The following is a 26,142-nucleotide window of genomic DNA, read 5'->3' as shown; positions in this document are numbered from 1 at the left end:
TTTTTAACAGCTCGAGAAAGAAAACAGCTGATGATTTCACGTACAGTTGTTGCGCACAATGTTAGAATAAAATAAAAATTATTATTCACATAATTTTTACACATTATATATTTTTAAATTATTATTATTTTTAATCAATTATTTAATTTATAATTAATGAATAGAAGAATTTCTTCGTTTTAAAAATATAAATTTAAAACTAAAAAATAAAAATAAAAAATATTAAAAACATTTAAAAATTATTGTGTAAAAATTAAAAGAATAGAATATATTTTTTTCAAATAAATATATTACTCACATAAATTTAAAAATGGAAACTGCTAGGCCGGCCCGAGGGGCCGAGAGTTCTTGGGAGTTCCAATATGTTCTACTACTACTTCAAACATTTTGAGCAGTCTTCTTATCACGTCTTCTTAACGGTAATAAATCCATAGCTTTATGCTTTATCACGTCTTCTCAATCACCTTTCTTGTTCTCTATTTTCTTAGCTTTATGCGTTTGGATTCAACGGTGAACTTTTCTGATCGATCTCTTCTCTCTTTTTTTTTTTTTTTTTTTTAATTTATTTTTTTATTTTTTTAAAGGAAAATATTTATCTGTAGCTGGTGGCGCTGCTGGGTCACTGCTAATTTTTTCTAATGATTAAGAAAAAATTGGTAGCTCTACAACCGTCCTTTTTTTGAAGGTCGAAAAAGAACACAGTATCTCATACTGCCCAAACTGCGGTGAGACTATTTTATACGTAACGTTGCAAAGATTTATTGGTTTATATTCACTAGCTTTCTACACTTAAATTCAAAGTTATATGAGTATGACTAAGAACAGGATTCATGGGATTTCCATTCAGGATTAGCAAAGCATTTTGACAAACCTCCTCTACAACTACCCCAATGGTTCTGCCATTTGTTTCGCTTCACCTCCCATCTAGAAAAACTCTTCATTAATGAGACATTCATTGCAGAAGTCATTAGACGGTGGAGTTGGTAGGTTACTTGAATGAATGAGGCCAGCTGCAGAATTGAATGGACACCCACAGAATTGCAGAAGTCTAATGCTCTGCCATAAATAAGTAAGCCATCTGTCCTACTTTCCACGAATTTAATTAATGCGTTTGGATTCGATAGATGACACGATTTGATACTTTACTAACTTCCATGAGACTTTCCTCCGTGGTATTATTTTCCATGTCATGTTCATATGGAGAAAAAGCATCATCACAGAAAGAGAAAAAGCATACTTTCCTTGAGTCCCTCCCACCCACGTTCCTATTTACAATAAGAATTAACTAATGAGGCTTGGCCTTTTGCCACAAGAAACCACAGTTTTACTCATATATCTCTGCATACTTTCTCTACCACTCATTCCTTCATTTCTCAGACGAAAATCATGCCCGCAATAGGAGAGCTCTTTCTTTCTGCTGCCCTTCAAGTGCTGTTTAACCGATTGGCGTCTCCTGAGTTGCTGCAATTCGCTCGCCAAGAGGGGCTTCAAAAACAGCTGGACAAGTGGAACGAAACGTTGACAAGAATTCGAGATGTGCTTGATGATGCAGAGGAGAAGCAACACACTCAAAGGTCAGTGAAAGCTTGGCTTGATGATCTCAGAGACTTAGCCTACGACGTGGAAGATATATTGGATGAGGTCGCCACGGAAGCAGCTTTACGACGCACGTTGATGGGTGAAAATCAAGCTAGCACTAGTAAGGTACGGAAGCTCGTCCCTTCTTGCTTTACCGGTTTAACTCCAAGTGCTGTCAGGATCAAGATTAGCATGGGGTCAAAAATAAAGGAAATCACTGCTAGATTTAATGATCTCGTGACACAAAAAGATCAACTGAATTTGAAGGAAAATTCTACTCCGAGGTCAAGCAAAAGAAGAGAGATACCTCCCTCAACTTCTGTGGTGACCGAAGATCACATCTACGGTAGGGAGGAAGTCGCAGAGGCTGTACTTCAATTATTGATAAGTGATAAACATAGTGATGCCTTGACTAAAGTACCGATTGTGATTCCTATAGTTGGTATGGGGGGTATCGGAAAGACAACCCTTGCCCAGCTCGTTTACAATAATGAAAAAGTGGAAAGCTTTTTCAATCTGAAAGCATGGGCTTGTGTTTCTGAAGATTTTGATGTTGCTAAAGTCATAAAAACGATTTTACAATCTATGAGCAAGGAATTAGACTGCACTGACAAAGATCTAAATTGGTTGCAAGTTGAATTGAAGAAAATACTACATGAGAAAAGGTTTCTAGTAATTCTTGATGATGTTTGGAATGAGAAATACAATGATTGGATTCTCCTACGTGCTCCGTTTGAAGCAGGGGCTCCTGGAAGTTGTATCATCGTCACAACTCGTAATCGGAGAGTATCATCACTGATGAGAACCATTAAAGTTGAACCTTTTCAGTTGGAGTTGTTGCCAATTAATGCTTGTATGTCCATATTTTCCCAACATGCATTGGATGCAAAAGACTTTAGTGCACATCCAGACCTTAAAGATATCGGGGAGGAAATTGTTTTCAGATGTAAAGGCTTGCCTTTGGCTGTAAAAACTGTTGGAGGCCTCTTACGCAGTACACAAGACCGCAAGGAGTGGGAGAAAGTTTTGAAGAGTACGATATGGGATATACCACAAGAGAGCAGCGGAATTGCTCCCTCTCTTATGTTAAGCTATCACAATCTGCCTGCACATTTAAAGAGGTGTTTTGCTTATTGTTCTATACTTCCAAAAAATTATGAATTTGAGGAGAAGGAGGTGGTTCTATTATGGATGGCAGAAGGTTTGATTCATCCACGACAAGATGAAGAGGACATGGAAGATTTGGGTAGCAAGTATTTTCGCAATTTGTTGTCAAGGTCATTTTTCCAACAATCAGGTTTCCATAAATCAAGATTTTTGATGCATGACCTCATCAATGATTTGGCTCAATCAGTTGCAGGCGCGACATGCTTTAGAATGGAAGATAGGATTGGGGGTAGTCACCATGGGATTCTCCCTATAAAGGCACGCCACTCATCTTACTTGCAGAGTCAATTTGACGGTACTAAAAAGTTTGAGGTTTTTTCTAAACTCATTAGTTTACGCACATTCTTACCTTTCATGCAACCAATTCCAGGTCAGTGCCATTTGGCCCGTCATGTTCTTCTTGAATTGGTTCCAACATTACGATGTTTAAGGGTGCTATCTTTCAATGGGTACTGGATAACTGAACTATCGGATTCTATCAGTGATTTAAAGCATCTACGGTACCTTAACCTTTCCAATACTATAATTAGGAGCCTGCCTGAATCAATAGCTACTCTCTACAACTTGCAAACATTGTTGTTGAAGAATTCTTGGTGTCTGAAGAAATTACCTTCAATGTTATGCAACTTGGTCAACCTACGCCACCTCAATATTGAAAATGCAATTTGTTTGGAAGGAATGCCTGTGAAAATAGGTAAATTAACTTGTCTCCAAACACTGTCTAATCTCATTGTGGGAAAAGACAATTGCTCAAGGGTAAAGGAGCTTGGGCCTTTGAAGCAACTTAAAGGGAAATTTAACATTTCAAGATTAGAGAATGTGATTGAACCGAGGGATGCAAAGGATGCTGAATTAATTAAAAAGATCAAAATTAGTGAGTTGTCATTGAAGTGGAGTGGTGACATTGATGAGTCGAAAGATAGGACAAGTGAACTAGAGGTACTAAATGGGCTACAGCCTCACGACGCTTTGACGAAGCTGTGTATAATTAACTATGGTGGTACAAAATTTCCTAGTTGGTTAACACCTCCTTCATTTCCTCATATGGTCTCCTTGAAAATATCAAATTGTCGCAAGTGCACATCATTACCTCCATTGGGGCAATATTTGCCATCAATCAAATATCTTTATATCGAGGGCATGGATAGTGTGAAGAGTGTTGGTTCTGAATTTTGTGGCAGTAATTGTTTCGCACAATGTTTTAGATCCTTAGAGATTTTGCATTTCTCTAACATGAAGGAGTGGGAGAATTGGAGTCCTTGTGAAGAATTGCCAAATCTGCGTGAGCTTTCCATTAGTTGGTGTCCGAAGCTATTAGGGAAGTTACCAAACAACCTTCCTTTACTAGACAAAGCTCGTATACAAAATTGTGAGCTGTTGATGGGTTCATTTTCATGCTTTCCAGATAAATGCACACTTAGTACTAATATATACCAAGGGGTGGTGTGTGGAAGCAAGGTTACATTCAAATCAATAGACTTCTCCAGACCACTTTCAGCAATTTCAAATGAAGGGCTTGATATGGTAGGGCTGGCAGAGTTGGAATGGTTACTTATTGAAAACTGTGAGGAGGTTACGAATTTGTGGTCATGCAACACTGGATCACTGGCACATCTCCCATTTCTACGTCATCTCAAAATTTTTAATTGTCCCAAACTAGTCTCTTTGGTGGCGGAAGAAGTTGATCAAGAGTGTCTCCAACTCAGAATCTCGTCTATTAGTATCAAGAATTGCATAGCCTTGGAATCATTACCCAAGGCATTGATGTACAACAACATGTGCCTTCATTCTATTTATTTAAAAAATTGTGATTCGCTAACGCATTTTGCAAGAAGCCATCTGCCTCCAACTTTAAAGAAGTTACGTATATGGGGGTGCAAGAGTATGAGGAATTTGGTGGAGGATGATGATAATGATACAAACAACAACGGCAGTTGCAGTAGTGGTATCACATCTCTTCTTGAGGACTTGGACATTGGCAATTGTCCATCCCTTGAATTCTTAACATCAAGCGGAGAATTACCTACTACACTTCAATGCCTCATAATTACCCATTGTCCGAAGCTGGAGTCAGTAGCGAAGAGTTTTCATCATAACTCATTTCTGACAAGTATCACCATCTTCAATTGTGAAAATCTTCAATTGTTGAATGGTGGAGAATTGCTCCTTCCTTCCAACCTGAGAGAGCTTTATATATTTAAAAGTGAGAAAATGCAGGTACCACAAAACGGCATTTTATCATTTCCCAGAGAAGGTTTTCCCACAAACCTAACATCACTTTGTATCTTTCATCTTACAATCACGGAAGCCTTGTTCGATTGGGGGTTGGACAACTTCACTTCTCTTAATGAACTTCAGATTGGTGGATGTCAGCATCTGGTGTCCTTTCCAGAGATGACGTTGCCTGCCTCTCTAACAAGCCTCTACATCTCAGAGTTATCGAATTTGGAATGCCTTTCTTCCGAGGGCTTAAGAAAACTCACCTCTCTTAAAAGACTCAGTATTTCTTTATGCGAGAACCTCGCGTGTTTTCCAAAGGATGGACTTCCTCCCCCACTCCTAGAGCTTTGTATCTCTAATTGCCAAAAGTTGAGGTCCTTTCCAAAGAATGGCCTACCCCCCTCACTCCAAAAACTTGAAATCAATAAATGTCCTCTATTGGAAGAACGCTGCAAGAAAGATCACAGAGGAGAGTGGAGCAAGATAGCTGACAATATCCCTTGCGTTGCAATTAATGGCAAATACATTAAAGGCATAGAAACGGAGTAATAAATCCAAAGATAAGTTTGTTTTGGCTCAGATCCAAAGGTGCTTTGAATGTTGAATGGTGGCATTGAAGAGATCCCATCACTCCTATTGCTTGCTGCAACCAGATCTGGTTGGTATGCTTTGTCTAACTATTATTCTTCTGTTTTTTTTTTTTAATGTTCTCGTTGGGTTTGCATAACGACATAACAAGTGCGTGTCAAAATTTCCGAATCTCCAAGCAAAGAGAGAAGGTCTTCCAACATGCAATTTTTTTCTTTTCAAATTGGCTAATTGCTGAACTTGACAAATGATGATTGGGCTCCCTTTCTCGTGTTTTCTTTTTCCATTTGTGGATTTAATTATTTTTTTTTCATTTATTGATTTGCTTCTTGTCAGATCGTCGATTGCATGACATGGGTAAAGGTGAAGGGGAAGGAGTTCTGCCAATGTAATATCCTTAGGAACGAACTTAATTGGGGTAAGGAATATGATTGTTAAGGATTTTTTTACATCCATATAAGGCTGATGAGTCCTTATTTGTTCAGTGCTTGCAGATGGTTCAAAAGGCTGATGCAAGCTGTTGCAACTTCTGACTGCTATCTAAAAAAGGATGTGCAAGTAATGTTGCTTTTCTCTTACTCTGATTTTGCTTACTGCCTTTACCTAAATGTAGCAAACCACTTTCTCTGCCTAAACACGCACTTCTAAAATTGCAGCAGCAAGTTGTTGGCATGCCAAGTCTTTCTTCATGTTTTGGGATCCCCCTAATGCTTGTAAGAGCTGTTATTAAGGAGGTGCTTAAAATGTGTTCTCTCTCTCTCTCTCTCTCTCTCTCTCTCTGTTCATGTAATTTGTCATTATTTTATCTGATTGTAAATTTGTAATGAATCAAATTAAAGTAATCCCAAGTGTGAAATGAAGGTAGCTGCTTTGAATTTCTGAACCACTCTCGGCAACTCAATCATATAAAGAAGGAAAAAATAACAGCCAATTCAGTAGATTCCAAACTTGCGATGTGCAAGAGGAGCAAAATTATTGAGTTCCATAACAATATGCAGAAAGTTTGTTCGTTATTTTAAAATCCAAAATTGAAACACTAAAATGTGTTGAAAAAGTTAAAAATAGATACCAAAAATCTATGAAATTTGAACAGATAAGGTTAAAAAACCCCCATGATTTTGGCGTATACGTAATTTGAATATCTATACATGTGCATACAAGAAAGAGGAAAAAAAAAAAAAAAAAAAGCTCAGAAGTCTTCATTTTTCTAAATTTAAAATGTCATTTTTAGGGTCTTAGAATTTGTTATTCTTAGTTCTTCTCCAAATTATTTTCTATCGGTTTATTTTTTCTCAATGAAAAAAATAAAAGAATGAGAAAAGGATGCACATTTCTTATCTACTTAAATTGAAAATTTTAATATGACCAATTGTCTAATTTGATAATAATTATTTGGTATACATATGTTGAGTAAATATGAAATGGAATTACATCTATAATTATATTTTTTATAACTATAAATAACAAATTGCATAATATATACACATAAATTTACATGTACACTCAAATAATCATTATTATATATAAGTTTGGCTTAGGCCCCGAAAACCATTGATTTAATTTGAAGTGACATCAAATTACTTGAATATATCAATGTAACTCCTCGCTCTCCCACGGTTAATAATAAAGTCAATTTTAGAAATTCTCAGGAGTCGAAATACTACTATTAAACTTGATTTAAAATATTTTTCTTTTGTTCTAATGGAAGCACCAAGTATAAAAATTTCTTATAATAAAAAAGTTGTTTTGTATTAAAATATTGAAATCATAAATGAGAGAGTGCACATAATCATTTATTAAAATTTCTCGAAGTCTATGCTATAAAAAATCATAACTTAAAATTTATGTACATGATCTAAGCCATTATTATGCCTCCCTGGACTAAGTCTCATCTTGCAGTTGTACCTTCATAATATTCTGACCTGGAGTGATTTAAAAATATAAAACAAACTAAAATGAGTCGATGACTTTGTAAGAAACTCATTATAGCGTAAACATTCTTAAGATAAGGTTTTCATACTGAAAACTTAAAGTCATGATCATTGTATTGAATTAACTAACCGATTTGTTTTATTGACTGATCTGACTAGCCAACACACTTAATCCTGTGTGCGAGGTTGTGCACGAGCTCCACAACTCGCGGTCGCAAGGGGAGCCCTGATAGTATTCTGGCATACTACGGTAAACCACGCTTGAGTTTGTGGCTTGCATATCCACCCTAAAACTGCATTGGTATTATGTATCTGAATTGTCATCTCATTAACTGGTATGATCTTTTCTTACACTTGATTATAAAAAAACTTACATGTCTTATGCAATGTGAGATGTATGAGATGCATAATATATATATATATATATATATATATATATATATAACTATAATATTTAGAATGAAACATGATGAATGAGTGCTTGCTAATATTATGACGTGTGGTACATGAATACTAGCTTCTAAAGAACTGCTTTAATAATAATATATATAATTAGCTAATGTATGTTAATTCTAACTTATGACCAAGCTACTTACCTTGTAGTACTAATCCGATATTTCTGGAGTGTGACTAATTTCCCTTTATGGGTTTGGCTACTGCACTATTTTATGATTTTTCTAAATAACGCACATAATGGAAGATATTTATAAAGATGTTTGGGAGAGGGTTTCAATAAGTTTGAGTTGGACTTGGTCACGATCATTTAAGAAGGGAGTTTGAATTTAAAAATATGATTTATTAGTTCATTCAATATAGGATTGATCGTGACTGAGACTGCATAGGAGACTTCAATTATTGATGATTTTACATTAAAATTAATTTCTAATAGCCGATCTTTAAAGTCTAAAAAAAGTCTAACTCGTTTAATAAATAATAAATAAGATTTAATATAGTTATTGAGTCTAATTAAAACTTCTAATCAATCTTAATAATTTATCGTTCATGAGCTTATGCAATATAGCCTATTTAATATAATTTAGACTCAATAAAAATTATTAATATTCTAATTTTAAAATTATTGGGCTGGTTCGTTATAATTTATTATTTATAATTTACATGTCCATTTATGTCATACAAGAAATGATGAATGGACTAACATGATTTACCATCTTACAATCTCTATAATTGATTACAGGTTATAGAAATTGCGACCATTGTAACTCATACCTATTAATAGTTATTGAATTTTTTGAAGTAGCATTTACCATATTATTATTTTTATGATATTTAAAAATCAATGATCAGACTCATTCATAGTTTTTAGATATGATAATCCCCATCCCAGGTTTTGTCACACTTATAGTCATCTAAACTCATCTCATCTAATCATTATATTTTTTTTTTTTCAAATTCTTACACAAAATATAAGAAATAATTCAACATTTTCAAATCTCAAACTAATAATAATATTATAAAAATATTTTATTCAACTTTCATTTCAACTTATTTGATCTTAACTCCCTACCCAAACTCTCCTGGAAACTTTGGCCCAGTTTGCTTGTTTAGAAATAAATGTCATCGCAAAAATCTCATCTCATTTCATCTCATTCCCCAAATATAATTCAAATACAAACATTTTCAAACTAATTATTACAACTTTCCCAAACTTCTAAATAAAAAATAATTCAACATTTTCAAATCCCCAAATGAAAATTATATTATAAAATTATATTCTAACAATATTTTAATTTTATAATTTTTTTATTAATTCAACATTTTTTCTCTCATTTCTCAAAACCCAAAAAATACTTAACTCAAACTATCTCACTACTATTCACAAACTATTTTATTACTATTTATAAAATTTTCATCTCCTCTTACTTCCCAAACCAGTCCTTATCTAAACTATTTAAGCCTTTAGCCACTCTCACTGAAGGTGCATATTCTCCCAGTATTTGTTTCATGCATGGTATGAGTTCATTTATGCATAGAGCCAATTTACATTTATGAGGAAGAATTGTGTACTTTTAATTCCTGTTGGTTCATACAGATGATATTAGTTTAGGTTCTTAAATGAAGAGTGTTAGGTAAAAAAAAAAATAAACTATAAATTGATACGTCTAAACTCTAAAGCTTACTCTTCTGAATTCTTTTACATGTTAGCTGGTACAGAGAGCATATCACTCGTACCATTTACAGATTTGATTTTAATATTCAAATTTTTAAATTTATTTTGCAAATTAATCATGCAATATCAGTGTTGGGGAAGATGTCCACACTGACTCGAAAATAAAATTAGTCTGAAACCTTCATCTAATCTTCTAAACCTTCCCACTCCAAGCAATCCCATCACAGGCTGCAGACTCAATAGGCTTACAAGAGGGGGAGCTTTCATATTCACCAACAGGAGTAAGCCCAATTCTGTAGGCCAGGCCAGGCAGATTAGCATTCCCAACGCCCTAATTTCTTACTGAACTGAAGAAATTCTGACCACATAGGTTAAGGGAAAACATAAAGTAGGTGAAGAGTCGGGCAATGCTCTAGTTTGCCAACGTATTTGACACTGTCCAACACCAATTCTAGAAGAAATTGCAGAAGTTATTTATGATAAACACCATATAGCTAAATATTCAGTAAATTAACTAACAAATAGAGCTTGCAAACTCAAGAAAATACTCCAAACTAAGCAGGAACAACAGGTTACAGCTCTTGTTAGTCCTAAACACCTTTTCAATTCTAGAAGAGGCTTCAAGTCAGATTGAGTCATCAGATTCATCAGAGTCGCTTCTGTCATTCTGCCCAGCATTTGTTCCAGCCTCAGGGGCATTGGCCTTAGCAACGGGTGCAGGTGCAGGTATTTTACTCACATCACGAGCATTTCCGTCTCCATCTTCCTCTCGTTCAGCTGTTTCAGCATGTGAGCCACTTAATCAAGGAATAATCAATCCACAAAAAGCAGTGGAAGTCTCTGCATCACTACAGCTGCCAATACAACTGTCTTACATTTTCAACTATGACTTATCATACGATTCACAACAAGGAAAACCTCAATTTGCACTCATGTTTTCCACTGAAACAACGATGTAACAAATCCTTGAGCTAACACACTCAGCTTAGAGACATGTTAGATCTTGGGGGGTGAAACAAAGATACAAAAGCATCGTAACAGACTTCCAATTGAATTAAAAAAAAAAAATACCTTTCTTCACCCTCCATGTGTCTCTGAATTCAAATTGAACACTGCAGTCATTAGTTCAATTGCTACCCCAATCATTCATTGGAATCTTAAACCAATGTTCTACTTTTTTTTTTTTTTAATGAGCAAAAAAGGGTAGGAGGGGGCAACCAGAGATGGTTTCCCTACCTTAGCGTGACCAAAGTAGTATTACCCTACCTTTTGGGATCCGGACAAGAGGGGCCCAGACGGCAGGAAGCTGCAGGCGCTCCCTCAAGAAGGGTTTGAACCATAGCTTAGATCCTAACCCCGCTAGAGAATTCAATAAATCTTTGTGGCTAATAGTATTAGTCTAAGGTGAATCCATATTCGAATTCGAACCCAATACGTAGTACATGCCAAACCACTTGGGAGTAACCTAAGGACCATTGAGCCACCACCCTTGGTGCATTCAAGAGCAGACTTTTTTTTTATAACTAATAAGAGATTTTATTACCAAGAATAGGCACTGCCCAAGCACAGACTATTTTTCTGCTTGTAAAATCATGCAACAAGCAATATCAATCAAGGAAAAAGTTTGCAAGTAACATCAATAAAGTGAAAAGCACATAACATATTAAGGATATCAACATTGTCGGCTGTTGAACCGGCACTGATCTTCACTAGATCTTTCAAGACACGCTGTACAAGCTCAGGCTGGAGAACATAATATAGTTGTAGTCATTACAAACATCAAATTGGAAAAGGGCAATGAAAGGAAAGCTACAAACTAACATCCTAAGAAACTGTAGGGTTCACTAAGTTCCAATTTCAATAGACTTGGTGACTTTTTATTAGAATACAGATTTCATGTTTTTATTTTAATATCTAGACGTAAACTATATTTGTAAATGCAACTTCCAAACTACAAAAGCCTTTCCTTTTCAATAAATGATACTTTGCAATTACAAGATAACAAATGAAAAAGAGCCATATTTCTCAAAATGATCGTCCATATGCCGAAGTGATAGCACAGATTATTTTTTCTTTTTTCCTTTTTCTCCATCACAATCTTCCTGTTATGTTTGTTAGCAAAGCTTTGCAATGACTTATTTAATACATTTAGATCTGGCTCCCTGCGAAATCTCCGCTTTCGAGCATCCCTCATAGGAGGGGTGAGACCATGTCTGTACTCCACCATGTCTGGAGCAGGATCACCTGCTTCTCTAACCATAATCATCTGTTACAACCAGCAGACAATAAAGAAGAATTACAAATGAATAAATATTTGATGTCCTTGTCAATCATATAACACTAAAGAACATTTTACCTGGCCAATGTCTGCAGTCTTGATCAACACACTGTCATCATATGTTTTATATGATTCCACAACAGAAGGAAGATCCAAGAGAGATGCAGGGAAATGGTCATTGGCAATGACAAATGTCCCGCTCCTCCCATCCTCTGCAACATAATAAGTTTTTAAGTTCACAAGCATACCAAGAAGGTAGGTCACAGTTAAGAACTCCCACAAAAATCTATTTACAAAACACACTTAACAACATAAAAGATATAACTCTAAAATAAAATAAAAAAATATATATATATATATATAATAGAGAATCGAAACAACAAAGAAAGAAGTGGATTTGAAGTTCTGGAGAGAACAGGAACGCTGCAAATATATATGTTGCAATTAAGTAAAGTGCAATGGTTTGCAAAAAGTAGCAGTTTAACTCGATGTTCCTCACCAGAAAAGGTCAAATCCAATGATTTGTCTTCCGAAGATGATGCATTTTCACTTTCACTAAGAAGTAGGTCTAATCGCTCTGCAATAGATGGTGGGACTCTGAGTATGAACTGCTCTTCCATATAACTATAACTACAAAATCAACACCAAATTGATGACTCAAAATAAAAAGAACTGTCAACTTTAACATTTTATTCTTTGAACTTTTAGATTTTTCAATCAAGTCGTTCCATTAGATCCTTATTAAAAATATTTAACAATCCACTTATCAGTGATTAGAATTCAACATGCCACATATCACATAAAAATTCACATCGGCTATGTTATTAAAAATTTTATAAAATAATTTTGAAATTTTAAGAATTATTAAGAAAAGCCCCAATTTTTTATAAATATAAAAATAAAAACAAAAACTGTTAGATGTTGAAATGCTAATATGCCTGGCCTACATAATTTGCAATCCTACAAACTCCCATGAGTTCACTCAAGTGGTAAAGACCTTGGTCTTGGTGGTATGCTCCCTCTAAGGTCTAAGGTTCGAATCTTTTTGGGTACAAACAATCTTTATGGACCATTGGACTGTGAATTTTTCCCCTGAATTACCTGAGGTACAATTGCTAAGGTCTGTGCACCCCCGGGATTAGTCGGGACGTTGTTCTTGGACACCCCGTGCCAATAAAAAAAAATAATAATTTGCAATCCTACAGGATCAAGGATTGAATATTATGGACTTGGTATTCTGTGGGGGAACCAATCACCGAAAAAAGATTACATCATAATTTACTTAAATTTTTCTTCACTGAAGAAAAAAGCCCCCTCTATTAACAAAACAGCCAGCATAAGGAACTTCGCAACAACATGACCATGAAGACAGATAACAAGATAGCATTCTAGCAATATGCTTCCAGTCATATAATAAACGTATTGCATATGCATAATGCGTGTACATCTGAAATTAGGATGCTCCTTAAAATCAAAGGGCTTATGTACATAGAGGGAAGGACTCTTTTCTGTGCAGTGCTATAGATCAGATATCATACATATACATATGGTCTCTAAATAAATCTACATATAATGTAGAAATTCAAACACAGAAGCGAAACTTCTATACAGAACAGAAATTACCCCAGCTTTAGCAGGAACAAAGCCTTTTATTTCAAATATAACAAAATTACAATTACTCTAAAAGTATATCATGTTGGGGCATTATTATTCCTATTCCTCTTACACGATAGTTTTATTCTCAAGAAAACTTCAGTGACATTTTGATTTCATCAACAACCAATCGTGCAATCCAGAATTCATTCAAACTCAAAAACCCACAGTAATTCAATCAAATATCTCAACAACATAGATTAATATAGTCATCTCTTACCGAAGACCAAACAACTCAATAGCTAAAATAATGAGTTCTTGCAAATTGCAAAGAGGAAATCATATGAATTGACACCCAATAACAACTCCATAATCATTTGAGATTTACAGGAAATACAAATTAACTAAAATTCTCTGTGGGTAACATGAAACGATGAGGGGTTGTGATGCAGCGGCATTGTGCAATATAGGATGGAGCACTGACAAAACTCAGAGAGAGAGAGAGAGAGAGAGAGAGAGAGAGAGCAGAGAAGAGTACCCCCAATGCCTTGACCTTTGAATCTAATGGAGATATTGGGCATAGCCCTTAACGGGTGGGAGCTCTAGCTGACAAGAAAACTGATCGTTGTTTCGGGAAAGAGAAAATTCCAAAAAATTCTATACTCAAGCCTTTTTATTTACGAGTAATATTCAGTTACAGGCTCTTTTATTTCAAAAAGTAAAATTTATCATAAATGCAGGGTTAAAGAGGAAAAACGGTGATTGTGCTTAAGAACAGAAACCCTTCCAATCAAAGCTAACACAACGTTCAATCTTTAGTAACCCTTTAAGTTATAATATAAATTTTCTTGCCCATCTAACTATTTTCAAGGGAAAACTGACTCCATTAACAGAACGAGATATTGGTTAATTAGATTTCAACCAAGGGGATCCCTAACCAACCTTCATAGCCTTTACAAGAAAAACATAACAATACCTCGACGCACAATAAAAAAAAAAAAAAAAAAAAAAAATTAATTCAGAGCCTTTTCTACAGCGTTTTTGTTCTGCCATAGAGTTAGACAAGCGAAAGCAAAGAAACAAAACTAAAATTACAGCGAAAAAGGGTGATATGGAAAAAGGCAATGAAAGAGTCAGAAGACTACTGAGATGGCAGGACCTCAATGCTAATGTGCAGAGACTCGAGCTAGCAGGTATTTGAGATTAAATCACCCCGAAACCAAGGTTCCGCATATCACAGGATGATTGGGATAGCAAGATCTGAAGGCATGAACTCCTAGATGGATTCGAGGGCTATGAAGAATGGCCTTAAATCTTATCACAGATAAAGAACCAGGAAAGCTCGAAGACCTCCAGAAAGAAGAAGTGTAAATGAGGAAATATAGAATTTGATTACTTCTCGAATGCCAGTTCTACAATATTCCACCACAACGCATATACTGCCAAAGGGTGGCTAATCCAGTTACCTGTCAAAATCATAAATATTCGAGTATATAAGGACTCGTTTGGTAACCATTTCTATTTCACCTCATCTCACGTCTTATCATAAAATATTAAAATAATAAAATATAATAAATAATTTAATTTTTTTAAATTTAAAAATAATAATAATAATATTTTATTTAACTCATCTAAAATTATTTTATTTCATCTCTAAATCCAAATCACACCTAAATTAACTTGAATCCGATTTGATAAGTTAAATATGAGTAATTTTTAAACTTTACCTCAACTTAATCAAATAACAAATCGTGTCGTGTCACTTATTTTGATCAGTTTAATAATTAATTAAAAATACATTAATACGATATAACTCATTTAAATTAATTTCATATAACTTAATTGAACTAACACATATAATCTATTTAACCTTATTAATAAAAAATTTCATATGAGTTAAAATTTATATTTATTTATAGCCATAATATTTTAAAATAAGAGTACCTACTAATAAAAACTATCAATATCTTTTAAATTTTAACAAATAATAAAATTAATATTACAACCTCTATAATAAAAAAATATGAGGATAGATTTAAAATTAAAATAATAATAATAATAATAATAATAAAATTATAAGCATATTAAAAAATATCAATATTACAATTTAATAATAATAAAATTATAATTTTAAAATAAAATCTAAACAAATAGGATTGATTTCAGATTAAGTAGATTAATCTATTTATAAATTATGTCTTAACAGATCAATCTATTTTTATCTAAATTCATTAACATCAAACTAAATAAATTAATTTCATATCATATTTTAAGGTAATCATATCTTAACACGCATCCTGTTGCCAAGAATCCGTAAGTGACTATCTCGTTCTTCGGACGATGGGCCAGTACAAGCTAAAAGCAGTAAAAACAAGAGTAATTAAAGGCCATGGGCCGACTCAAACAAGAAGAGTAACTCATGCAATAAAAGGCCATGGGCCGACTCAACAACAAGGAGTAAAATAAGGACATAAGATTAATTCAGTTTAATCTAATTTTAAGTTAAATCTAATATTTAAATACTTAATTTTAAATTTATCTTAATATTTAAATACATCTAAACTCATTTTAGGTAGACCTTACAAAACTCACCCCACTCTCTCAACTTATTATTATTTATAAAGAACTCAACTCAGTTCAACATTCAAATTAGGTAATCTACTCTAATTAGGTCTTCTCATTTAGATGTTGAGAAATATGTAAAAAGCATTAAAATATTTTATGAATATTAGTGAAATAATTTAAGTTATGTTTTATGAAATTTTTGAAGAAAATAAATGAATAAAAATATTATAAAATTAAAATATGGTTAGAATATAAATTTTTAAGATTATTTTTATATTAGAATTTGAAAATTTTGAATTTTTTTTCGTGTTTTGTGTATAATTTTGGGATTTTAAGTTTAATATTATTTTTGTTTCAACTTTTTATTTTTTTTTAATTTTATATTGCTACATGTTTTCTATTCTCTATTTTATATTTTTTAAAAGTTATAATATTTTTGAGTTTTTATATGTTCTATTGGTTTCTTCTGTTTTAAATTTTTATTTTAAAATTTTTCTAAGTTTTGCGTTTTTGTATATTTTTATTTTTATGAAGCCAGCATAACTAATATAAGTTTAATTTCTACGTAAATTAAGGACTAGCTACATCAATATATATATATATATATATATATATTAAAAGCACATAGAGTAAATTAAAAGTCCAATTAAAATGCACAAATAGCAATTTACATATATACTAATTTTGCATTTAAACTTATAATATAAATATAAAAAGTTTATATATAACACTAATTTATAGATAAAAAGTTTATCTATAAATTAAAATTATTATAGAATTATAAATTGATGCATATATTAATACTACATCTTGTATATATATAACACGAAAAATTATATTTACATAAAAGATTATACGCACAAAATAATAAGAAGCGTTTTGCAAAAAATAATCTCAAGTCATGAGAACCAAATTAGAGAAAAACATTTGTTTTAAGTAATTTGCTAAAATTTGTTTTCCATAAAACCAATATTGTTTTAATTAAGTCGAAACAATTAACGGGACTCTTATTTGCATTTGATTAATGTTGGTGGGAAATTAAGATCAAGTGCTCCATGAAAAGTAAAAGACAATGAGAGTTCATATCATTGTGTAAAGTTTTTCCAAACCAATTCGACCATATATAAACAAGAAGTGCTATATATACACAAAGAGAGTAAATAAAATAAACTTATAAATTTACGTAGTTTCATATACAGGATCTGTTCGTTCTATTTTATAATAAAAGTAATTTTACAATCTGACATACTGCATCAAGTCATATCAATTTGTGAGTTTAATTTTCTTAATCTCTTTATGACTAAAGTATTTATCTATAAACACACACACACACACACACACATATATATATTTACTTTATAAAAATTCTATTCTAAAGTCAATGTGTAGATCAGCACATGCATACATAGACCCAGTAAAGTATTTACATAACATAATTTTATTTAAAAGAAAAGTTTTAAAATTTGAATATTATAAATTAAAATTTACCATTTAAGTGATGTGAATGATGTGCTCTACACCAGCTTGAGAATAGAACGACTCTTTACTTTATATTAGTCAAGTATCATACTGACTATCAATCTCCATTCTAATTCTTTATTTCTATTCACTCAAAACCAACCCATGCATTAGGATCTCCCTTTGTCGAGATTATAAATTCATAAAGCAACACCTAGGGGTTTATGTATATAATTGGAATATAACATCGAATTAAGGAGTACTACATAGTATTTAAGGATGGTAATATGTGACATAACCTATGAGTCAAACATGAATATGATATGAAATTAGTGGGTTTTAGTTTAATATAAATGGGTTTGGGTCAAAATGGATTGACCCACTAAGACACGATTAATAAACATGTCGATAACATGTCAACTTGCTTAACCTGAAATCAACCTGCAATAACCTGTTTAGACTTTATTTTAAAATTATAAATTTATTATTATTGGGTTATAGTATTGATATTTCTGAATATACTTATATTTTTATTATTGAGATTCTAATTCTAAACCTATACTCATATTTATTATTGTCGCATTTGTAAAATTGATTTTATTATCGAGATTAAAAATTCATAAACCATAAACCTTGGGGGTTTATATATATATATATATATATATATATGTATATATATATATAATTGGAATACAACATATCAAATTAAGGAGTACTATATAGTACTTTCCCCCGTTTTCCATTGAACTTGACCAACTTAATTACCACAAAACATAAGAGCTGGGAAGTTTCCCTATTTTAACATCTTATAATTATAACGTCGACTAGACACCAACCAACTGAGCAAATAACTAAGATACAATAACATTATTGGCATGGGCTTAGCCCCTTGAAACAGCATTAACAATATTGTATAAGAGTTCCAGGGTTATGATCATAAGTCATGAGATCAAAGTTTTGTAACAACAAATTAAAATTAGTTCTCAAATTAAGTACTTGAGGTTGGCTGCTTGATCACCAAATGGAGTCCATTAATAATTGCTCCGAGTACTGCTGCTGTTGCTGCACAGATTCCAATACTTTAGATGAACTTGAGGCCTGCAAATTTGGAGTAGTACTACTTGAATCATGATCCCAGCTTCCAAACTGAGAAAACCCATGACCAGCTTGTGGCATCATGTACGAGTAGTCATGAGTTTTTGTAGCTTCTCTTTGCTGATAACTTCTAAGCTGTAATGCCTTAAGGAGCAAGGAATTCATCGAGAGTCCAGAGCTTAGCTGAAGGCTAGAAGGCCATGCTGAGAGGGATGATGAAAGATGATCAGTGGCGGCCACCTGAATATCATGATCACTTGACGTCGCAGCCCAGTTCATGTCCATGTTAACATGATTAATATTGTTATCGCTATAGTAACAGTTTTGAGGTGATATGTTATTGAATCCGTTGCATGAATTTGCATGATCAAAGCTGCTTAAATTTGGCATCTCAATGTCTCCAAACTCGTTTACAATATTTGAGTTTGTGTCGCATGGAGAATCGAGATCATCAAGATCATCAGATGGCGCCTGTGAGGAAAGCATGGGCGTTTGCTGTGGTTTTTTCACTGCATTCTTTTGGAAAACCCTACACACAACCCATTCATCCTGGAAAGTGGAAACGAACACCCAAAAAAAACCCATCAAGAATTAATAAATTATCAAAAATCCATACGTAGAAGTACTGGCAATTAAGGTGTTTTCCGATGATCATGGTTTGGTTACCTTTGTGGATTTGATTAAAGGAGGGATATTATGATTGTTTTCTTGCCTGTATTCATGCATAACCCAATTGCTTTTTTCACCTTTGGGGGCTCTTCCCTTGTAGAATACTAGGGTTTTCTTCATCCCAACAAGCATTCCTGCACGCAATATTTCCTTGTCCTTCCCAGTGGTTTTCCAATATCCTGCTGCAGTGGCTCGGTTGGTGCGAAGTCCTGTTGGATATTTTCTGTCTCTCAAGTTGAAAAAATACCATTCTTTTTCCCCCATGGTGGCCTTGCCTGAACGTACCATATATATTTCGGAAAAAGGAAACTACTTATAATTCAAATAATTAACATGTCGGCTTTCCAAAAAAAAAAAAAAACAGTTAACATATATGTCAACTTTAATTTAGCAACAACAAGGAAAAACATGTTTTTTTATAATCTTGTAAAGCTGTATCAGCTTTCCTCGTGTTTGGAAAAAAAAAAAAAAAAAAACCCCGCCAAGGAATAGGGAAGACAAATTTATTTGGAAAGAGCTCTCTATCTTCCTGATCATTCCCAATAATCTTTTCATCGTTCATCTTGGCATGCCAATGACCCAGCGACGATATTACGACAGGAAAAAGACAGAACATGATAAATACATATACAAATCCAAAGTCCAATATTGCGTATTAAAACAACATTAAAACTCTGATAAAAACATTCAACAAGGTCGATATATATATGCAGGAAAGCATGAATCTGAAACTACTCAAGATTATCAACTACGCACGTATATACGAACCTGGGAGGTCCCATGGTTCACACTTGTTGAGATCAACAACAGCCATAGCTTTCGACGTGAAACTAACATCAGATACCTTCCGATTCAGATAATACGTAACGAGTTCTTCATCTGTGGGATGGAACCTGAACCCAGGAGGAAGCTGCTGCTGCTGCCTTTCCTCCATCTTCATCAACAAGCTGCTAGAGGAGTTGTTAATGGTGTGCAAGCTGTGTTCTAATATAATTACTCGATTTCACCCTTGAAGGAGAAGCTTTCAGAATATATTAATACTATTGGTATTTTTTTTTTTTGGGTTGTTTTGTTTTTGTATCTACAGCTAACACTTTGACAAAGATAGGACGTGGAAGTATGAGTTTTCTTACATGTAGTAAATTACAAAAAACACCATTGATTTCCCTGCGTGCATGTACTGTTGGAACTTGGGTCTAATGGAATAGAAGTAGAGTACTGAATTAACGATGCAAAGACCTGTGGCAATATTGGTGCATGGTAGGGACAATATTTCAAAGAAGTGGGTGTGGATCAAGTAGTGTCAATTGGGGTAAATGTTGGAGTGGAAGAGTGGCAATTATCTAGGGCACAAGGGTTGAGTACCTGTTACAGGTACTAATTCTCTCTATTTCTATGATCCTGTCCAACCACCTTCACCCATTTCACCCACCGTACCCTTGCTAACATCACTTCAGTCCAATGGGAACATCAATTATCAAACATCCAGTTCATACTATCTATCCCATTCAATTTGTTATTGACATTTTCATCTCTCTCTCTCTCTCTCTCTCTCTCTCTCAGATGCGATAGTTGGAGTTTGTGAAATGAGAAATATTGTTCTTTATTTAGAATTTTATTATGATTTTATGAGTAATGTTAGATACAGTTTTAGGGTGTACAAGCCTTGCACACTTTATTTGGAAAATGATAAAGGTCACCATTAAAAAATTAATTTTTTTTATGTGAGTCTCATATTTATCTATTTAAAAAAAAAAGTGTGAGACTTGCACACATTAAAACTGTAAATATTATTTCTCTTTTATCATTTTTAAATTTATATAGGGGTGAAAACGGACCAATTCAACGTAATTTTTGGGCAAAACCTCAGCCGACAGATGAGAGAGAAAATGGTGGAGCAATCGACTGTAACCGATCGACGGGTAGGAGAACAACCGGCCGTATCAACTCCGGCGGTTAATGGTCGGTTCTTGATTGCCCCATGAAGGCGTCGTTCATCTAAAAGAGTAGAGAGAAAGAGAGTTGCAGAGGAGAGAGAGAGAGAGAGAGAGAGAGAGAGAGAGAGAGAGAGAGAGAGAGAGAGAGAGAGAGAGAGAGAGAGAGAGAGAGAGAGAGAGAGAGAGAGAGAGAGGGTTAGAAACGATGAAACGGGAAAGAAGAACAAAGAAGACGACTGACTATACAATATCTAAACGGTGTTGTTTGGTTTAATACCAGACAATGCTGTTCTACCTTTTTTTTTTGTAGCTTATAGACAAAACGACGCTGTTTGGTTTAATAACAAACGGCGTCGTTTAATTTGTGTGTAAAACACAAATATAGAAGTAAAACGACGCCGTGGAACAACATCGTTTCATATTGATATAATTAAAAAAAATGGTATTATTATATCGGCTGGTTCAGCGGTTTGAGACGGCCTTAAACCACGACCGAACTGACGATAGTCGGTTTTGCTAAAACTTTGCCGCCCGCCGACCGGTTCTTTGGCGGTTTCGGCCGGTCTGAGTCAGTCATGGTCGGTTCCATGATTTCTTGTACACTCTTAAATATATATATATATATATATCAATGGATGCTTCACATTTTAAATATTTTTTTTTTCTTTTTATTCAAGTTGGAACCTATGAAGCATTTAAATATGTCACATCAGCCTTATCGAGTAGAGATGATAAAATTTAGGATTGCTAGCAGAGGTTTAAATTTCATGTCATACTAGCCAATATGACCGGTATTTATCGTGCTTGGGTAGTGATTAATATAAAAAATGTATGTGTTTCATATCAGGTCAAATACCAGTCATACCGGTGCGTTTAGGTCAATAGTAGCTGATTTTCGGTGTGTCGGCCGAAATTAGTGAATTTTTATAATTAATATAAAAATTCTGATTTTTTTCATAATTTTTAATCTAATTCTTACATCTGAAGACTATTTTTTTTAAATTTTTTTAATCCTTTTTTCTTGAGGACAGAAATCAAATCCCTGCTCATTTTTTCGTGATGAAGATTAGTGATTATTTTTTTAAATAGTTTGATTGAGAACTTCAAAGTATTATTGAGTTTTATAAATGTGTGTTTTAACTTTTTAAGACTTGCATTTACTTTTTGTGAAATATAATCTATACATATATAATTAATTTATTATATATAGATTATTCCAAAATAGTATTGGTATCGAAATATTTCATTCCAGTGTCTTAACCAAAACAACCACCAAAACGGTATTCAAAACTTTGATTACTAGAGCTCTTGCAAAATTGTATGGTTATTTTCTTGTTTTTCTGTTAACTATTATAATATATAACATGATCAATTCATTGCAAAGTAGCTAATTAACATTTATTAATGGCTCGAATTAGCTAGCTGTCAACAATATTGTAGCATATATAATTTAATATATAATATCATGAGCACCATATGAATTTGTTAGTTTCTTTCCAAACAAGGAAAAATGATGGGATCGAGAGTACAATCAAGAAATTTGCTTAATGGATAGTAAAGTATAATTTTTCGTAGTTTTAAGGAATATATTGTATATATAAATTAAAGTATAATGTTTCTTATTAATTTCTTACAGTACATAGCATAACAGATATTACATAAAAAATTAGAAAGTTTGATTATTATCAATATAAGTAAAAATAGAAAAAACTTTAACTACAAAGAGATTACATAAAAGTAAACCCACAAACTGATGTGGCTTGATATGGTCTATTAGATTGTAAAGTTACATTTATTATAAAATGTAGATCTAATATATTTAATAAAATCACGTCAGTTTGTGAGTTTATTTTGTATGTGTAGTAATTCTCAAATATAGGAAAAAATAGATGTATTTTACCAACAATATAGATAATATTAATACTATATATATATATATATATATATTTATATTTTCTTCCATGTGTGTTTTGTCAGTGTACAAATCAGTATCCATGCATATCATATGTATATTCCAGGCCTTAGATAATGCCTACACGATATAAACATGGTGTTGCACAGCTTCTTTTGGCTATAATTGGAGGCCTATAATGTCCATCCATTTGTTGTTTCTGGATGAAAAAGATTAAACACAATGATAACATGCATGGGCACAGAATGTTTGACACAGTACTAGACACTTTTAAGAACCTTCCTCCTGGCCGTATGATAATGTACTTTTTCTCATGAGTTTTTCAATGTGGACAAAGTATCTAGGAGTGGTTAAAATGTTCACCAACCAACACGACTGTTTGTATATCTTGGGTAAGCTTTCATTTGGGCTTGCTTAATTACTGTGATCTCCTTAGTTTGTCTTCAAACCTCTCCCGGATTTCAATCCTAACATGCACCTTAGGCTTAGGCTTCTAGAAAAACTTTGTATTCTCTTTCTATCTCATGAAGTTTTGTTAATCTAACGTATATAAGAGAATTACTTCTGGCTTGTTTGGAAAATAGGATGAGATGAATATTTTATAAATAATAATGAGATGATTTGAGTTAAGATCATGTTAATTTATTGGGTTTTGGTAAAGGAGAGATGGCAAATTTAATAAAAATATTATATAGTTAAAATATTATTAGAATATGATTTTTATTTTGGAATTTGAGAGAAGTTTGAAAATGTTATAATGATTAAATGAAAAAATTGAATATTTGAAATTGAAAAGCGTTTATGTTTGAGTGATATTTGGGAAGGAAATTAATGTGAGAAGTTTTGAGATGAGATTATCTCACTTTCCAAACAAGCCCTTCCTCCATTCAGTAGTCTTACAAAATTAAATTTATACGTTGATATTGTCTTAATCGGTTTTCTAATTATTAGTTGAATAATTGGGTTAATCAACATATATATAACTTATCTTTTGTTAAAAAAAAAAAAAAAAAATTGTGTAGACATGCATAATAGTTATCTTATTATAAAAGGACCATTACCTTGAAAATAAAAGTTTTATAGCAATCGCTTTCTTAATTTATAGATATGTAGACATGACTACCCACATTGCATGTTGATATCAGAGATGCATCTTAAATGTACTTCAATGATCATCACACACTCAACATGTGTTCATTTCATCGATAGGGCCCATGATTATTGACTTTGCCCCCGAGACTAAAAGATCATTTATTAATAATATTGGTACTGAAGCCTGAAACTTGACTTTGAAGGGCCACATTATAATATATATTATATATGCATTATGTTGTTTATAATTATAAGAAACGTCATAGAATAGATGCAATTTCATTTTATCCCCACTGAATCCAAGAGGTTGTTTGGACAGTGAGATAAGATGAGATCGATAGTTTTAGATGAAAATTGAAAATTAAATAAAATATAATTAAAATATTATTATTATTTTAGGATTTGAAAAAGTTGAATTGTTTATTATATTTTGTGTAAGAATTTAATAAAATTGTAATGATATTAAAATATCCATTTTGAATGAAATAAAAAATTGCAACATATAATTTTTGGTTAAAGTATTTTTCACCAAAAAACAAAAAAACTATTTTAAGTGAGAAGACATAAGAATTACAAGGGTTAAGGATTTAAAAAAATAAATACATTTTCTTTTAATCCCCAATCCCAACTATTTATAATGGGTGCATGGTGTAATAAAGCAAAAGATTCAATTTTCTTACCTAGATCATATATCTAGCGACCATGTTGAGTACTATTTATTAGACCATGAAAATTCATTTTAAATTAAAGACATGATTATAATTTCAAAAAGATACTCTCAAGTTCGGAGTTTAAGGATCTAAATGTAAGAGTGATAAATACATAAAATAGATTTTATTGTATTTATTTTTTATTTAATATTTTTTAATATTTATACCGACAATAATAAATATTGTATGACACATTTTATGTGTATTCTTCTCTTATTCAAACCCTTCAAATTTAGACAAATAACTCAAGGAAAACTTAATTCTAAAATTTGAACCTTTTATGTAAAGAAAGAGAGCTGTCGTGATTAAACTTTTTCACTTAAGTTTTGTTATATACAAGCAAAGTCGTGTACTAATTTGTGTACCAATACTGATTCCTTCATATTTAAAATTTAAATTAGTACTGATTTCAATCAAATCAACTTTTTGATCAATCACATTAGATTAATGTACATATTAGTGCACAATTATACTTGTAACTAGATTTTTCCTTTTCACTTTCCATGCCAATTCCTAAACTGTGACAATTGAACTTGAGATTGGGCCAAGCCCAAAACATAGTACTATGGGTCTAGAATACATTGGATTCCGCACAAACCTAACTCATATAAGTTAAGATTCGGTTTGACAATTGAAATTTTTTATTTTAAATTTAAAATTTTCATCTCATTATTATAAATTTTTTAAATCTTTATATAAAATATAATAAATAATTTATTTTTTTTTAATTTTTTTAAATTTTAAAACAATAATAATATTAAAATATAATATTTTAATATTTTATCTTAAAACTTAAAATTCTCATCTTACTATCAAACTGAATCTAAATCTTTTATTGGATGACACAAAGGAAAAAAAAAAAAAAGGAATTTTGAACCTCCTCAAACGATTTTGAAGACCCACAACCTAAAATATTGGTAATAAACATTAAAGAAACACATAAATATATATATATATATATATATATATATATATATATATAATATATATATATATATATATATAATCAAAATAGATAAAACAAATTAAAATGAAAATCTAAAACTCATATTTAAGGTCAATTTTGTCAAATTTTTTCACCATCTCAACCCACCATTAGGGGCTTGTCTGGGTAGTTCTGAGGCGAAACTGCGACATCGCGGTAGATTGGGTCCAAACAAGTTTAATTTAGTTCGTATTTTTTTTTCTTAGCTCAACAATCATAAAATCCTTATTATTTTT

The 26,142-nt window shown here is 32.5% G+C and overlaps 3 protein-coding genes across 16 annotated transcripts; 1 reads left to right on the top strand and 2 right to left on the bottom strand.

The window, feature by feature from the left end:
- Window positions 1-935: 935 nt before the first annotated feature.
- LOC122299322 (putative disease resistance protein RGA1) lies at window positions 936-6,439 on the top strand. Of its 9 annotated transcripts, none has more exons than XM_043109516.1 (5): window positions 936-1,069; window positions 1,378-5,623; window positions 5,890-5,971; window positions 6,039-6,111; window positions 6,210-6,439. In XM_043109516.1, the coding sequence occupies exon 2, from the start codon at window positions 1,387-1,389 to the stop codon at window positions 5,512-5,514; it is 4,128 nt and encodes a 1,375-aa protein (XP_042965450.1). In that variant the 5' UTR covers window positions 936-1,069; window positions 1,378-1,386; the 3' UTR covers window positions 5,515-5,623; window positions 5,890-5,971; window positions 6,039-6,111; window positions 6,210-6,439. The 9 variants fall into 9 exon arrangements, with proteins under 9 accessions (XP_042965450.1, XP_042965458.1, XP_042965456.1 ...); XM_043109524.1 differs by lacking the exon at window positions 936-1,069 and having other exon boundaries at window positions 1,173-3,040; window positions 3,116-5,623; XM_043109522.1 differs by lacking the exon at window positions 936-1,069 and having other exon boundaries at window positions 1,173-5,623; window positions 6,048-6,111; window positions 6,213-6,439.
- Window positions 6,440-10,064: 3,625 nt separating this feature from the next.
- LOC122299673 (transcription initiation factor TFIID subunit 7-like) lies at window positions 10,065-14,937 on the bottom strand. Of its 6 annotated transcripts, none has more exons than XM_043110074.1 (6): window positions 14,629-14,933; window positions 12,390-12,520; window positions 11,969-12,102; window positions 11,759-11,878; window positions 11,286-11,355; window positions 10,065-10,401 (listed from the first exon to the last, which is right to left on the bottom strand). In XM_043110074.1, the coding sequence occupies exons 2-6, from the start codon at window positions 12,508-12,510 to the stop codon at window positions 10,238-10,240; spliced, it is 609 nt and encodes a 202-aa protein (XP_042966008.1). In that variant the 5' UTR covers window positions 12,511-12,520; window positions 14,629-14,933; the 3' UTR covers window positions 10,065-10,237. The 6 variants fall into 6 exon arrangements, with proteins under 6 accessions (XP_042966008.1, XP_042966007.1, XP_042966006.1 ...); XM_043110073.1 differs by having other exon boundaries at window positions 12,390-12,514; window positions 14,643-14,933; XM_043110072.1 differs by having other exon boundaries at window positions 14,643-14,932.
- A 3,343-nt stretch (window positions 14,938-18,280) lies between these two features.
- LOC122299516 (protein CUP-SHAPED COTYLEDON 1-like) lies at window positions 18,281-20,278 on the bottom strand. Its single transcript, XM_043109875.1, has 3 exons — window positions 20,039-20,278; window positions 19,268-19,545; window positions 18,281-19,150 (listed from the first exon to the last, which is right to left on the bottom strand). Exons 1-3 carry the CDS (start codon window positions 20,208-20,210, stop codon window positions 18,521-18,523), a joined length of 1,080 nt encoding a protein of 359 aa, XP_042965809.1. The 5' UTR covers window positions 20,211-20,278; the 3' UTR covers window positions 18,281-18,520.
- Between the last annotated feature and the right edge of the window lie 5,864 nt (window positions 20,279-26,142).

Source organism: Carya illinoinensis, chromosome 16 (genome assembly GCF_018687715.1).
Source record: "Carya illinoinensis cultivar Pawnee chromosome 16, C.illinoinensisPawnee_v1, whole genome shotgun sequence".
Taxonomy (NCBI): Eukaryota; Viridiplantae; Streptophyta; class Magnoliopsida; order Fagales; family Juglandaceae; genus Carya; species Carya illinoinensis.
This window is presented reverse-complemented; position numbering and strand designations above follow the sequence as displayed.